At 43.2% G+C, this 13838-nt stretch overlaps 1 protein-coding gene across 9 annotated transcripts in view; it reads left to right on the top strand.

The window, feature by feature from the left end:
* SIL1 (SIL1 nucleotide exchange factor) overlaps positions 1 to 13838 on the top strand; it is a 168475-nt gene that overhangs the window by 34491 nt on the left and 120146 nt on the right. For all 9 annotated transcript variants that reach the window (XM_039836225.1, XM_039836219.1, XM_039836220.1 and 6 more), the window contains one exon: positions 11343 to 11455. In XM_039836225.1, the coding sequence (XP_039692159.1) occupies positions 11381 to 11455 (75 nt within the window). In that variant the 5' untranslated portion in view covers positions 11343 to 11380. The remainder of the gene's footprint in view (positions 1 to 11342; positions 11456 to 13838) is intronic.

Raw genomic sequence — 13838 nt, 5'->3', positions numbered from 1 at the left:
AGAATGAATTATGCAGTGTTCCCTTTTTCTTCAATTTTTTTGAAGTTTTAGAAGGATTGGTATACTGCTATTCTTCTTAACCCTTTGCTGCCTAGTAGGTCCTGGGCTGTGTAGCATTGGGGATACCTATTTGAAGCTCTAGCCTTGGGCCAGGTCAAATTTTCCATACTTTTTTTTTGTCGCTGCACCGCCATCTTGACCAATCACACTGTTGATGCAGATGGGAAGCTGCCCTGGAAAAAGGGTCAAGTCGATAAGTTGGACTTTAAGACTGCAGCTTTTCCCTGTGTTCTCTCTTTCCTTGGGCTGATGGATGGACAATCTGTTCTTGGGGTTGCCAAACAAGAATAGGCCTCTGAGCCATGCCAGGGAACAGATGAAATCAACAGACAGGGGAGCTTATCTATATTGAGAATAATATTTAAGTGTTTCTCATATTGACTAGTGTTTCAGAAGGGAAGACTCCACTGAGCGCAGCTTTTTGTAATTCCAACTTTGTACCTGATCATAGAGATGGCCATACACACTTTTTTCCAAAGTAGTAATTTATATATGTGTGCTATTATACATCTGCTTCTGCCCAACAATATTTTAGGTACCTGTTTTCATGTATCACCACAGCCTGTATTTTCATCTATTTTAATGACATTATTTCCATTGTGCTGTTCCAGTCGACCCCTTTTTAGATTATTGATTTTATTTAATCAACAGATATTTTTTTGAGTGCCAGGTATAGTGCTGGGCAGTGAAGATACAGCAGTATGTTAGGTGGACCATTGTCTCTTCCCTTTTGGAGCTCCCAGTCAGATGGGTTCTAGTTGTTATAGGCCTGTGAAATGGAATTTCACTGACTACCTAACAGCCTTGGAGAGGATGAGAAGGTTGTGTAGTCCCTAGTCTAGATCCTATTGCTGCTTTCTAAAAAGCAAGCGAGGCCTTGGCAGGACAGTGGCAGTTATGCTTGTAACTGGGCTTTCAGCAAAGCCCAGGATGAGGAGCCCTGGGACCATGCAGAGTCAGCTCTGAAACGGGGCTGCCGCATCAGGGAGGACTGCCGTTTCCTAGGCAATACTCTGCTTAATATTTTTAGTGCGTGGTCACGGCAGAACTAAATGTAGTTTCTTATCCCAAATTGGTAATAAATGTAGACATATTTAGAGTCAGAAACAATGCATTTAAAATTCTCTGCTCCTTAATTGTCCTGCCAAGTGCTGAGTTTAGGTTTCTTTGTTTCTTGGCTACCTACCCAGCCTCCCACCATCTCTCATAGAAGGCGCCTGGATTTTCTGGTGTTAGGTGGGATTGTGAAAGCCATGAGTTATGGCTCCCTGAGCTGCGTTGAGAGGCATCTGATTTTCGTGTTTCTGCCCACGTATGTAAATGTGTACATTTTAAAATTCATCCTCCTTTTAAGTTTTTAAGGCTTTGGGATTATAAATAGTCTTGGACTCTTAGGCATGTTAAAAATAAAATATGATGTTTCAGTTGCTGACTTACCTGGAAGACGTAGCCAATACCAACATGGTAGTAACGAGTTCTGTGCTTGATGACCTGTCCTCATGCTGCTGTTGTTTCTGTAAGTAAATGCTGTTTTCTTGGGGCTCCTCAAGGAACACCTTAATTGTTGTCCATCTCATCATTTCAGAGTTGTAATTTATATCTGAAGTTGCCCAGAACAGTATCCATTTTCTCATGGCATATTCCTTAAGATCAAACTGAGACTTTCTTTTTAATGTTGTGTTGTCTGAAATTCACATGTGGAAAGCCATGCAATCCAGTGATTGTGAACAAAACATCAACCACCTGAGGGCAGTGATGGTATCTTTTCTATGCTTTGTTCCATAGTATGGTGCCCAGTATGCTCAGGGGACTGAGGCTAATACTAAAATATCTTTGAGAGGTGCCTATTTCTAGAGTGTGGATGCTGAATATTTGTAATCCAAAACATCAGAGTGGCTGGCAGAATAAAGGCTGGCGCGCGTACTGATTTGCAGATAGTCCATTTGGAGCTGTAGACTGGAAATCACACCTTTTTCCCTATCATAGTCCCACTAAAAGTCCCTGACCTTCTATGGAAGCTTGGAGACAGCAGGGGAAAGGAATGGTGAACTCTGACTGGGACGTATGGATGAATGTGTGAAAGTCCCTGGTATTTTTTGGAAGCAGGCTGTAGAGAAAGTCCATTGTGCCAACTGTCAAGAGATCCAGTCATTATTTTAAAAGGAGAGGGAAGAAGGCTCTGTAGTTCTTACCCTGGATGCCAGCTGATGCTGTCTAGGATAATCTAAGCAGTCCAGGTCTGCCTCAGCTTCTCCTGCCCTCCCTGCTTCCCCCATAGAAGTAGGTGAGCAGCAGCAGGAATTCAAAGACAGGCCTAGTCACCAGGAAGCTGGGCTTTGAAGTGGCTGTCTCAGTCTGAAGTGGCTGTTCTTCATTGGGGTACCGATGCGGAGCCAGCGACTAATCGGTTAAAGGTTTCATTGAAATGCCTCTGAAGCTACCTAGAGTGTAGTTTAGGTGTGTGGCTGACCTGTGGCTCAGAGAAGCTGGGTTTCAAGGAGAAGCTTGACTGTAAGAACAGAAGACAATTCTATATGGGGGTGAACCCTTGCTGCTTTTGTTTATCCTGTCCTTTGCTCAGATTTTTCTCTAACAATAGTTAGTGAGAATTGCAAGCTTCTTGAGCCCTCACTTTGTGTCAGGCACTGTGCTATATGCTTCACATCATCTAATACTGACAACTATCCTATAATATACTGTCAAGTCTCCTTTTAAATGACAGAGTTGAAACTTGGAGAGGTTAAGCAGCTAGCCCAAAGTACCACAACTAGTTCAGGAGACTTGGGTCAAAATCCAGAGTCCATCTTTTTTTCATTACATTGGAATGGAGATGAACTAGAGTGGAGCTTCTGGTAACCTTGGCTGTTATTAGACATAGGCCTGTTACTCTTAGGACCTCAGGCAAGGTCAGGGAGCAAGTATAAGGAATAGGTCTCCTTGCCCATTCCCTGCTAGGAGCTTGCAATCTACGGCCTGGTGGAAAGTATATTGACCAGGTCTGGGGTATTTCTGTAATTCATCTGGTCGCTTGTCGGTGTGCTTATTCAAGCCCTATTCACCTTTTGGACTCCATTTTCTTTATGTTCCATGTAGAAATGATCCTGTCCTATGTTTCCTAGATGGGGAATGGGATGCCAGGATCATAGACTAGTTGGAAATGAGCTTGGATATCATCTTGGCCAACTTTTACCCAATGTAGTTCTCCCCTCCTCTCTGCTGTGTTCTTGCCGGACGGTTGGGCATATGTGAGGAGAGTGCTGAGCTCTGTGTGGAGGAGCAAGGATGCTTTTGCTTCTTGTACAGCTGAGAAGCCTGAATAATGGGAGGTGAAGAGGTCAAACCACACAGGTGCCAGTGACCTAGATGCAATTTGAATCAAGAGCATTCTTCTTGTTTGTTTCTGCCTCTGCTGTGGGCTGGGCTGTGCCAAGGGCATTCAGTAATCAAAATGTGTGTGTGTGCATGTGCAAGTGTGTGCATGTGTATGATGTGCAGAAATGTGGGTCTCTCCACAAGAGGGCTCCAGTACGCTCATTAAAAAATTTCTCTCCCGACACAAAATATGTGTCTTTTTATTAACATTATTGCAGAACAAATAAAATGAGTTCAGTTTCTGTGACTGATTTCATAGACCAATGGAAAGGCATCATAGTTTGTGGCAGGAGCTTGGATTCTGTGGCCAAACTGACTTTGAATCCTGACTCTATTGCTCTCTGTCTGAGTGAATTTGGGCAAGTTACTTAACCTCTCTGAATTTCATTCCCCTCACGGGCAAAAAAAGCAACATGTTAGAAATGTATCAGAGGATTGTTGGGAAAAGTAAATAAGCTTAGAACTTTTCTTGGAACATAGAAAGTGCTCTATAAATGTTGACTGTAATTATTGTTTGACAGAATTTATTTTCCTCTTGGCTGCCCAGATACTGCATTTGAATACTGGGGGAATTGGGTGTCACTGGGGTACTTCTCTCCATCCCTCATTCTAAGTGCTACAATTACGATTTTACAGCTCTACAGAGTGCAAGGACTAAAGCTTCTGCACAGTCTGAGAGCTCAGATAAGGTGGAGTTGTGTCTGATAGGAGTTTGTTCTTGTAGAGTTTGCTTCCCTGCTCCCTCCCTCTGCTGGTATGACAGTGCCCATCACTATCCCGAGGATGTGTGTGTAGGTGGGTGGCTCCATTATGGGAACTTATTATATGGCATCAGAGAATCTTTCTATGAGGCCACTAGAGTCAGTTTTTTTTCTGTTATTAAGACTCTAGTGAAAATGTTGAAAAAATTGGATTTAGAGAAGTGGTTCCAACTCTCCAAACTTCAGTGGACCTACTCAACCTTTCAAAATGTTCTCTTGTTTCTCCATTACTTTATACATGTGCTCTCCTTTGAAGGCCCCCTGGCTGCCTCATTGCCAAGTCTGCTGGATTTTCTCATCTTTGTTCTTATTGATCTGACATTATTGCCCATAACTTGATTTTCTCAGGTTTCTCTCCTCTCTTGACATGTGTAATTCTGCACTACTTTTGTTGTTCCTTGCCTGGTTGCCTCACTTGCTCCTCTTTCTTTTTCTGTCTTCCAGCCATGACTTAAAGACTATTTTTTGGCCCATTGTTCCTTTCTCTCTCAAGTTTCTCCCTAGGACAGGGATACTATTTTTGTTGCCTCAGTTATTACCTCTGTGCTGATGGCACCAAAATTCTTGCCCTGCACTAACCCTCTCTACCTCTTTGTCTTCAACAGGTATGAAGTTGCCAGAGCCTTCCTGGATCCACTGAAGCTTTGTGCTTAAATAACTCTGGTTATTCTGTATGTAGATAGATGTTGAATGCCTTCTGTATCTTCTAGATCTTTAGCAGTCAAAAATGAAGATTTGAGTTTTAAGTTCTTTTTCAGCATTCAGATTCTTTCAAGAATGTGGCTGTGTAGGATAGGTCTGGAGAGGACCAGGCTGGGCTCACTTTTATTCAGTCACTCTGCTTGTGCTTGATTTTAGATGGAGCCACTCTTTTTGTCTCTGAGATTGCAGGTTTTGCTAATATGCTTAGCTACATTCTTGAAGATCTGTTCTCTTCCTTACTGGGACAGAGATAAGATTGGTCATATCTCCCACCTTTTGAAGTACAGAGTATTGAGAGGAGGTCAGGAATATTACCTTTCTATCTTGACCCATCCCATGTTGCCCTCCGTCTAGGGCTCTAGTCCCAGCTGGGCTCATGTAGCCCTTCTTGGTTCCTTGCGGTCTGGTGGGGCCCACTCTTGTCCCTGTGTTGCCACTGGAAAGGCCTCTCTTGGGCTCTCTCTTGCAGGCTGCACAAGTGGATTTTGGCTTTATAGCTCTCTGGTCAGGCAGAGGATTGGGTTTGTTATGAACCCCTACCCTACAACAGCCTCCTCTAATTACTCTCCTTCTTGGGTGACTTGGGTTTGTTGAGAGCAGACCGCATTTGCTTGGCCCCAGGCATGACTTCAATATTTGGGGGCAGATAACTGTTCCCATTACATAAATGGTCAGTGGCTTAAGGATGCTCCATATCCAGCCTCTTACCTAGTTAGGGGCTGGACAGGTTAGAAGCCACATTTATTTTGCTGTTCAAAGGCTCTTTTCACTTAATTGCCATCTACTTGCTGACTTTATGTTTAGTTTATGTTTTAGAGGGGGGAAGCCTGTTTGCCTGACTACTCCAAACTTATTTCTCTGGTCTTTCAAATTATTCTTTAAAAATCTATTTCTTTTCCTAAGCCTTTACACATTGTTCTCTCTTGTCAGGGCTGTCCTTTCATTGTCTTTTTTGCATTGTTTCTTTAGCTTCATATTTGTCTGCTCAAATTAGGCAGTGAGCTTCTGTTTATATAGAGGTGAGTGACTGTGCGTGTGTGTGTATGTGTGTATATATGTGGGTGAGTTCGTATAGCCCATAGATAGCAATGAATGTGTGTCTGTGAGAAGAACTCATCCATTAACCTTCAGTTTGTAAAGCAGAAGATTGTTTTACAGCTGTTCCTACAGCTGGCCTGGCTCTTTGGACACTAGAATGTTGAGAAAAGCACTGAATGGGCTGGGTCTGCCTTGGGGCTCAGCAGAGAATTGGCTTGGGTCTCTATTTTCAGCTTTGGAGGTTTTTCTCTAACATCTATTTCCTTTACCTCCTAGGAGTAGATACCCAACAAAAGACTTTGAGGTGAGGGGTCAGCTAGTGGGTAAATATATTCTATAAGAGGCAGGAGCTCTGGAGAGTGGTTGCAGGGTGCCTGGCCTGGCCCTGAATGCCTGTGGCTCCAGGGGAGAGTTATCATACCTGCTCTAATGATGGCATGATAACTTGGTTCCAGGTGCTGTACCAAGCACTTTCCATGCATTGTTTTATTTAATTTTCCCTAACACTCTTTGAAGTAGGAGCTCTTATTCTGCCCATTTTATAGGTGAAGAAACTGAGATCTAGTGAAGTGGTGTCCAATACCACATAGCTAGGAATTAGCAGAGCCAAGAATTGTCTTTAGGTCTGTCTGACTCTAAATCCACGTGCTACACTTTCTACCCAATGTCTTTATCTTTCTTCTTCAATTTCCTCATAAGATAAAGGCAGGAATTCTTGCCCTTTCACTTTTTTCAAAAGAATTGGGGAGATACATACATGGATATATACTGTAGGTTAAGAATGTGAGCATTTCATAAGACGGTGTTCCAAGTGCTCCCAAGCAGGTCACTGAGGTGGCTCTGCCTGCTCAGGACACTCGTGACCTTTTCCTGTTCTCCCTGTGCTCTGTCCCTGAGACTGGAGAGCAGCCACTGTCCATGGGGCCTACCAGCTATCTCTGAAGCTTCTAGGGATCCATCAGTCTCAATCCTTCTTCCTTTGCTGGCTTCCTGCCATCCTTTTCTGCCTTGAGAGAAGACAAAAGTTATGGGTGATATCTTCTTTACACAGGGCCCAGTCTGCTCCCCCAGCCCTGTCTGAATTGAGTGGTGGGCATGAGGTTCCAAAGGAGGCAGGGGCTAGTGAGTCCAAGAGCCTCTTCCCTCTCGTGTCCCAAGCATCTACTGTGGGTTACAGTAAGCTGGCATTACAGATTACTAAGAGCATCCAACCTCCATTTAGAGGTACAGCCTACAAATGGCCAGTTTGATAGGAAAATGGGCATTTCAAGTACCTTATTATCTCTTTTGTCCCAAAGCCTAACAATGCTTAAGGAAAGAGTTATTGGTGGAACATTGAAATACATTCCCTTTTCCTGTACTGAGTGGTGGTGTTTTAAGTTGAAAGAAAGCTGTAAATGTAAAGATGTAGGTCTATCCTCCACTGAGAGCCAAGGATGATGGGAAGGTTCTGCAGGGTATTCAGGGGCAGATGATCAGGTGAACCCCAGGTTAGTGTATGGCAGATGGTTTGGGAAGGGCACTAACCTCAGGCTGAGAGTACTAAACTGTGCCTCAATGGGATGTCATGACTTTGGCTTTACTTATGTCAGAGTCTGAGGTTTCCTTTTGCCGCTGCCGCCTAGGTCACTCCCTGAGATGGTGAGCCACCTTGGCAGAACATAGTTGTGTGCTACTCTCCTTTTCCCTCTGTTCCCCAGCTTCAGCATAAAGCCCAGGGGAAACTGCCTGCTTGTTCTCTACCACCACATCTTGAATGAGAACCAAGACCAGATGACATGGGTGCAGGCCAGGCCTTAAGAGGACACCATTACGCATGCCTGTTTGCTGTAGAGTTTGCACTTGCCCTCTGGGTACACCTGCAAAGCCTGGACAACTGTCTCACACCTTTTTCCTAGCCTCACTTTTTCTAGGTCACTCCCTGTGTACCTCCCTGCCCTCCATGTTCTCTCTCTCCCTGTTTCATGGAAAAATATGTGGAGACAATGAATTGGTCAGGTGTGCAGCCCATATGGAATTATTTGGGGGAGATGAAGGATCCATTTGCGGATTGATTTCTCATCCTTAGTAGTGGAATAAAATGCTTCTGGAGGCGTTAATTTGTGTGCAGGAGACAGAGGCGCTGGAAGCCCTGTGAGAGTCGCCATTTCTCTCATGTTCCCCCACCCCATCCTACTCCAGGAGGTGGGGAAGCTGCTGTTTGTGTATCAGTTGCCCCTGGCCTCTTCTTCCTTCATCCTTTCTGGGCCGCCTCTTCCTCCCTATTCACTTGTCTTTTTTGCCCTTGACTACTACTTCCTCATTTATCTCTTTTCTTCTTTTCCCCCAGCATCAGTTCCAGTGTTTATCCCTGGCTGTCAGGAGGGAGCGTCTGACTCTGCGTATACATGCATATACATATGGACATGCTCATTTAGGGGAAAGGAAATCTGCGGCTTTTGGGATAATCTTTGTTCCCTCTTATTGTAGGTTGTCCTGATAATGCTGTGAGTTTCCCACTTCCATTTTTTATTCCTTTTCCCCACAGCCAAGGCTGCAGGGATGAGTATCTTGGAATACTTGAATTTCCCTTTTCATCCTTCTCGCTCCTTATGTGGCAGCCTCTGCCCCTTGTTTATTCTCACCCAACCTGGCCCCTCACCCCCCTCATACCCGGACATAGCCAGGCACCTGTCCAGAACCTAGTGCTGTGCTGTGAACTCCCTGTCTTTCACTGTGATTGGTGTCCCAGGGAGCCAGGTTGCTGGGGAAAGCTCATGTGGCACTCAACTGTTCCATTTTGTCGACAGAAAAAGAGGGGAGAAGCTGGCAGAAAGCAAAGGCTTTTGCTGCTGGGTGAGTGTAGCAGCTATTTATAGCACCCAAGCCTTTGCTTTTCCATTTGGCTGTGCTTTTTTAGCACAGTGCCGGTCCAGCAGGGCTGTTTTTCTTTATGGCTCCAGATGTCCTTAGGGAAAGTTTGTCTGGGAAGGTGTGGTCCAGGCAAGGGGGTAGTAACTTCTGAGAGTAGGGCGAGTTCAGGCAGGGCTTTTGGTCTCACTGCAGTCATGTCACAGGACCAATTTCTTGAGGTGGAGCATGGAGGAGTGTGGCAGGAATAGGAAAGAGAAAAGGTAAACACCATACTCTTAAGAAATATTCCCCCATAATTCAGTTAAGCCTTTGTTGAGTAAATTGCCTAATGAGGTGTTTTGGGGCTGAGTGATCAACACACAAATTTTTTATAAGGGTCTGGGCCTAATACTGACATGTTCTGAATTTTTCTAAGGATTTTTGTTTTGGTCTTTTGTTTTTCTGCCTTTCTTTTCTATATCATTTGCCAATTTGGATTAAGTTCGCTTGATTTCTATTCTAGTTTGCTGACCAAATTTTTTTCACCACTCCAAACAAACTCTGTACCCAGTAACTCCCCTGGTAACCTGTAATCTACTTTCTGTCTCTGAATTTGCTTATTCTAGACATTTCATTTAAGTAGAATCATATAATGTCTGTCCTTTTATGTCTAGCTTATTTCACTTGGCACAACATTTTCAAGGTTTATTCACATTGAAGTATGTATCAAAATTTCATTCTTTTTATGGCTGAATCATATTTTATTGTATATATACAGACATATACCTCATTAAAAATACATTCATCCATTGATGGACACTTGGGTTGCTTCCACCTTTTGGCTGATGTGGATAATGCTGCTATGAACATTCACATAGAGGTATCTGTTCGAGTCACTGCTTTCATATCTTTTGGGTGGAACATATACCTATGAGTGGAATTGTGGATCATGTGGTGATTCTATATTTAGCTTTTTGAGGAACCACCAAACTGTACCACAGCAGCTGTACCATTTTACATTCCCACCAGCAATGTATGAGAATTCTAGTTTCTCCACATCCTCGTTAATATTTATTTTCTGCTTTTTTTTTGTTTGTTTATTATAACCATTGCAGCAGATTTAAAGTGTTCTCTCATTGTGGCTTTGATTTGCATTTTATTAATGATTAATGATGTTGAGAATCTTTTCATATCCCTGTTGGCATTTGTGTATCATTTTGGGAGAAAGTCCTTTGCCCATTTTTCATTTGGTTGCTTGTGTTTTTGTCGTTGAGCTGTTGGAGTTGTTTATATATTCTGAATGTTAAACCCATTCAGATATGTGATTTGCAAATATTTTCTTCCATTTTTTGAATTGGCTTTTCATTCTCTTGAATTTGTCCTTTAACGTGCATAAGTTTTTAATTGTGATGGAGTTCAATTTATCTATTTTTTCTTTTATTGCCTGTGCTTTTAGAGTCATATTTAAGAAACTGTTGCCAACTCCAAGGTTATTAAGATTTTCCTATGTTTTCTTCTAAGAGTTTTAGCTCTTAATTTTAGATTTTTGATCCATTTTGAGTTACTTTTTGTATATGGTGTAAGGGAAGGGTCCACTTCATTCTTTGCATTGTGGATATCCAATCCCAGAACAGTGTGTTGAAAAGGCTGTCCTTTCCACATCGAGTGGCCTTGGCACCTTTGTTGAAAATAATTGACCGTATATGTGATTGTTTCTGGGCTCTGAATTCTATTCCAATTCTATATGTCTTTATGCCAGTACCACACTGTTTTGATTACTGTAGCTTTGTAGTAAGTTTTAAAATCAGGAACTGTGAGTCCTCCAACTTTCTTTTTCAAGATTTTTTGTTTTTGGCTACTCTGAGCCCTTGAAATTCCATATGTATTTTAAGATAGGTCTCTCTATTTCTATAAAAAAAAATCATTGGGATTTTGATAGGGATTGCATTGAATCTGCATATAGCTTTGGTAGTATTGTCATTTTAACAAAATTAACTCTCCAGGCCATGTACAGGGACATCCTTTCATCCTTATGTCATTTTAATTTTAACAGCCTGCACTTTAGTTTCTTTGTCTGAATTTGAAAAGTGATGTGAAGGCTTCTGGCTTGGGAATATTGAACTTTACTGGTTTAGGGTATGCTAAAGGCATCTGTCTTCAGGTATAACAGCAGGTATGCTTTAGAAGTGAATGGTTATAAAGACTCATGCAGATTTGGGCCCATGTCTGTCTACACACAAATCAGTTGTTAGCTTCCTTTTCTTATCATAGCTAATACCAGCCTGTACAACTTGGTAACGAGTTGATAATGAGGAAGGAAGGGATCAGGGCTGTTATAGCTCATGCTGGAGTCCTAGTTGACTCAATTCCAACAAAGGCATATCTCCCCATGGCTAGATGGACTCCTTATGGGAGATGGAGGCTTACTTCAGATCTACCCCTGTGGTAGAAGACTTGTGATGCCTGTAAGTGGGAAACATCTGACATCCAACCAGTGACATCATGGGAATCACAGTGCTGAGGGATCAGGCACCAGCTTCCTGTTTACCTTCTGGTTTCTGTGTTTACATTTGTCAGGTCTCCCTGTGCCTCCCGAGGGCCTGCCCCTATCTGGGATGGCTCCTCACGGCATGCTCCTCGGGCTGCTGATGGCTTCCTGCTTCATCTTCTGCCTCAGTCATCAGAACCCAGTAAGTATCTTTTCATCAGTAGAGGGATCCCTGTCGGGTCCAAGAAAGACTCCATTGCCACCAGGACTGCTGTGGGAGTGGGGTGAGCTTTTATTTTTCTTATAGGAATGTGGCCAGCGTTGGGTCATAGAGTCTGTGTACTTCTTCCCCTCTATCGCTGAGTCCTCTGGCCTCTGTTTAAAACTCTCTTTGGGGAAAGTATGATGATATTAATGACATAATACCAATAAGCATTGTTATTAAATGCTTTATATATATTCTCATTTAATGCTCCCAACGACACTACGAAGTAGACAACTGCAATTATTATCCTCATTTTGAGGAGGACACTAAAGCTGAGACATTAAGTAACGGCCAAAATCATACAGCCAGTATGTGACAGAGCTGGGAAAGTCAGGATTCTCCCCCAAAAGCTGGGTGCCTGTGTGGTGAGCTCAAGTAAGAATGTTTCTTCCTATACTCCCCTTGTGCTTTCTCAGTTTATCTGTATCCTCTTTCCATCTGTCTTCTTGTTCCTGTTCTTTGCAGGCCTCTATTAATCTAGACCTCATTGCTTAGGGCTTCTGTCATTGCCATAGGCAGGAGTAGAATGCCTGAGAAAGTCCTGAGGTTGGCCTGGCTATAGCATGCTGAGGCTTCTGGCTCTGTTTCCCTGGCTTGCCCCAGCAACAGCCTGCCCTTGACCAGTTCCCAGTGCCCTCTCTTTCCCCTCCCTTGAGAAGCCTTGACTGTCAGCTCTGACAGCTTCACCCTCCCCTGGCTACTTTCCCCAACCCCAGGGGCTCCCACTAAATGTTTGGTAAAGTGCTGGAGGCTTTGGAGCAGGAGGGCCTTGAAGTGCAAATGACAATTGTGATGAATTTAATAACAGTCCAGCTCAGCTGAGATTCACCTCTGGCTCATGGCAAGCTTCCACCTTCTCTCTGAAGTCATTTGTTTTCTCTCTGCCTTTCCCCCCAGTTTGTAGAGCAGGAGAGAATGTACAGTTAGAAGTCATGAATCCTTTTGAAATTTTAATGTTTTCTAAGATCTCGTTGGTGCTGGGTTTTTGGCCTCTCCTTCAAGGACAGTGAGAAGATCTCAGTGGCCCTAGAGGGTGGGACTGACCACAGCATGAGGACTGAAGCTGTCTTTGGCATAATGTGGCCCAGAAAAGCACCCAGATATCTCAAGGGATCAGGGCTGTGTTCCCCTGCAACTTGCAGCTCATGAGGATCTTGGTGTTTCCCATCATGAGCTTTAGCAGATGCACAATTAACAAAAGCGTGCTGATGAATTTACTTAAGAACTGTGTGTTAGTAAGTCCCTTTCGGATAATAGTCCAACCAAATAGATGAGCTTTCAGAGTCATAATTATTCTGGCCCATTTATATTAGCTCTATTGAGTCTAGTCTCAGAAAAAATGTTAATACTGACTTTCATCAACAGAAGCTGCTTTTATCCTTCTGTCTGTTCCTAAGCTGTATCCATTTGTCATAATCTTTCATCATGTGCTAAGCACAAGTAGGAGTTGAAGCATCTTTTCTCTCATACCAAAAAAATTGCTTTCCTGATGGCATTTAAAATCCAAATTATGCCGCCAGCCACCTTCACAATAGTGCAAGTGGCCAGTGGAGGAGGTGGGGGTGGTTATGATTCTTTCTTCAGAGCCTGGAGTCCAGGCAAGTGCTCCCGGAGACCTAGAATTGTCCTCCCCAAGGGCATTTGTGCAAATTAATGGCCACCGAGGAAAGGCTGGCTGTGTGTATCAGAGTACGATCTGGAGCCAGCCTCCCTTCCTGGCTCTTGCTGTGGTACTTCTCTGGGGTACCACATCTTAGGAGCAGTGTGGATGCTGAAGTGATTGTGGTTGTGTGGTATACTGGCCTTCAAAAAGGTGGTGAGTAATGAGGGAGGTAGTGGAATTCACTGGACGGAGCACAGACCCTTGGTAAACTCCCTTTTGCCACTTACTTTGGCATTTTGGCTATTTCTGAGCTTTGTTTTTTTATCTGTAAAAGAGAGTTGGTACCTCCTCTTAAGATTTTCACATAGATTAAATGTGATTATATATATAGAAATATATATAGAAATATATCTATAGAGAGAGAAGGAGAGAGAGTAGGCGGGAGGAGGGAGGGAGAGAGAGGGCACACACTTAATACTGGAACTGGCACAGTAAGGTCAATGGATGGTCAATAAATATCAGCTTTTATTTTTAGTAAGAGGGTAGCTGCTTCTAGGGCTTAATTTAGGCACACTCCTGTCCTGATATGTTGCCCTGGCAGTCTGTCTTTGCCACATCGTCTATCAACCTACCATTAGATATTTATTCTCTTGGATCTTGAAGGCTTTGATCTTTAAGAATCTCTTATTCAGATATAAGCACAAGGAAGTGTGACAT

This window comes from Pteropus medius, unplaced genomic scaffold (assembly GCF_902729225.1).
Source record: "Pteropus medius unplaced genomic scaffold, Ma_sr-lr_union100, whole genome shotgun sequence".
Taxonomy (NCBI): Eukaryota; Metazoa; Chordata; class Mammalia; order Chiroptera; family Pteropodidae; genus Pteropus; species Pteropus medius.
The sequence above is the reverse complement of the archived record's forward strand: the minus strand, read 5'-3'. Positions and strand labels throughout refer to the sequence as shown.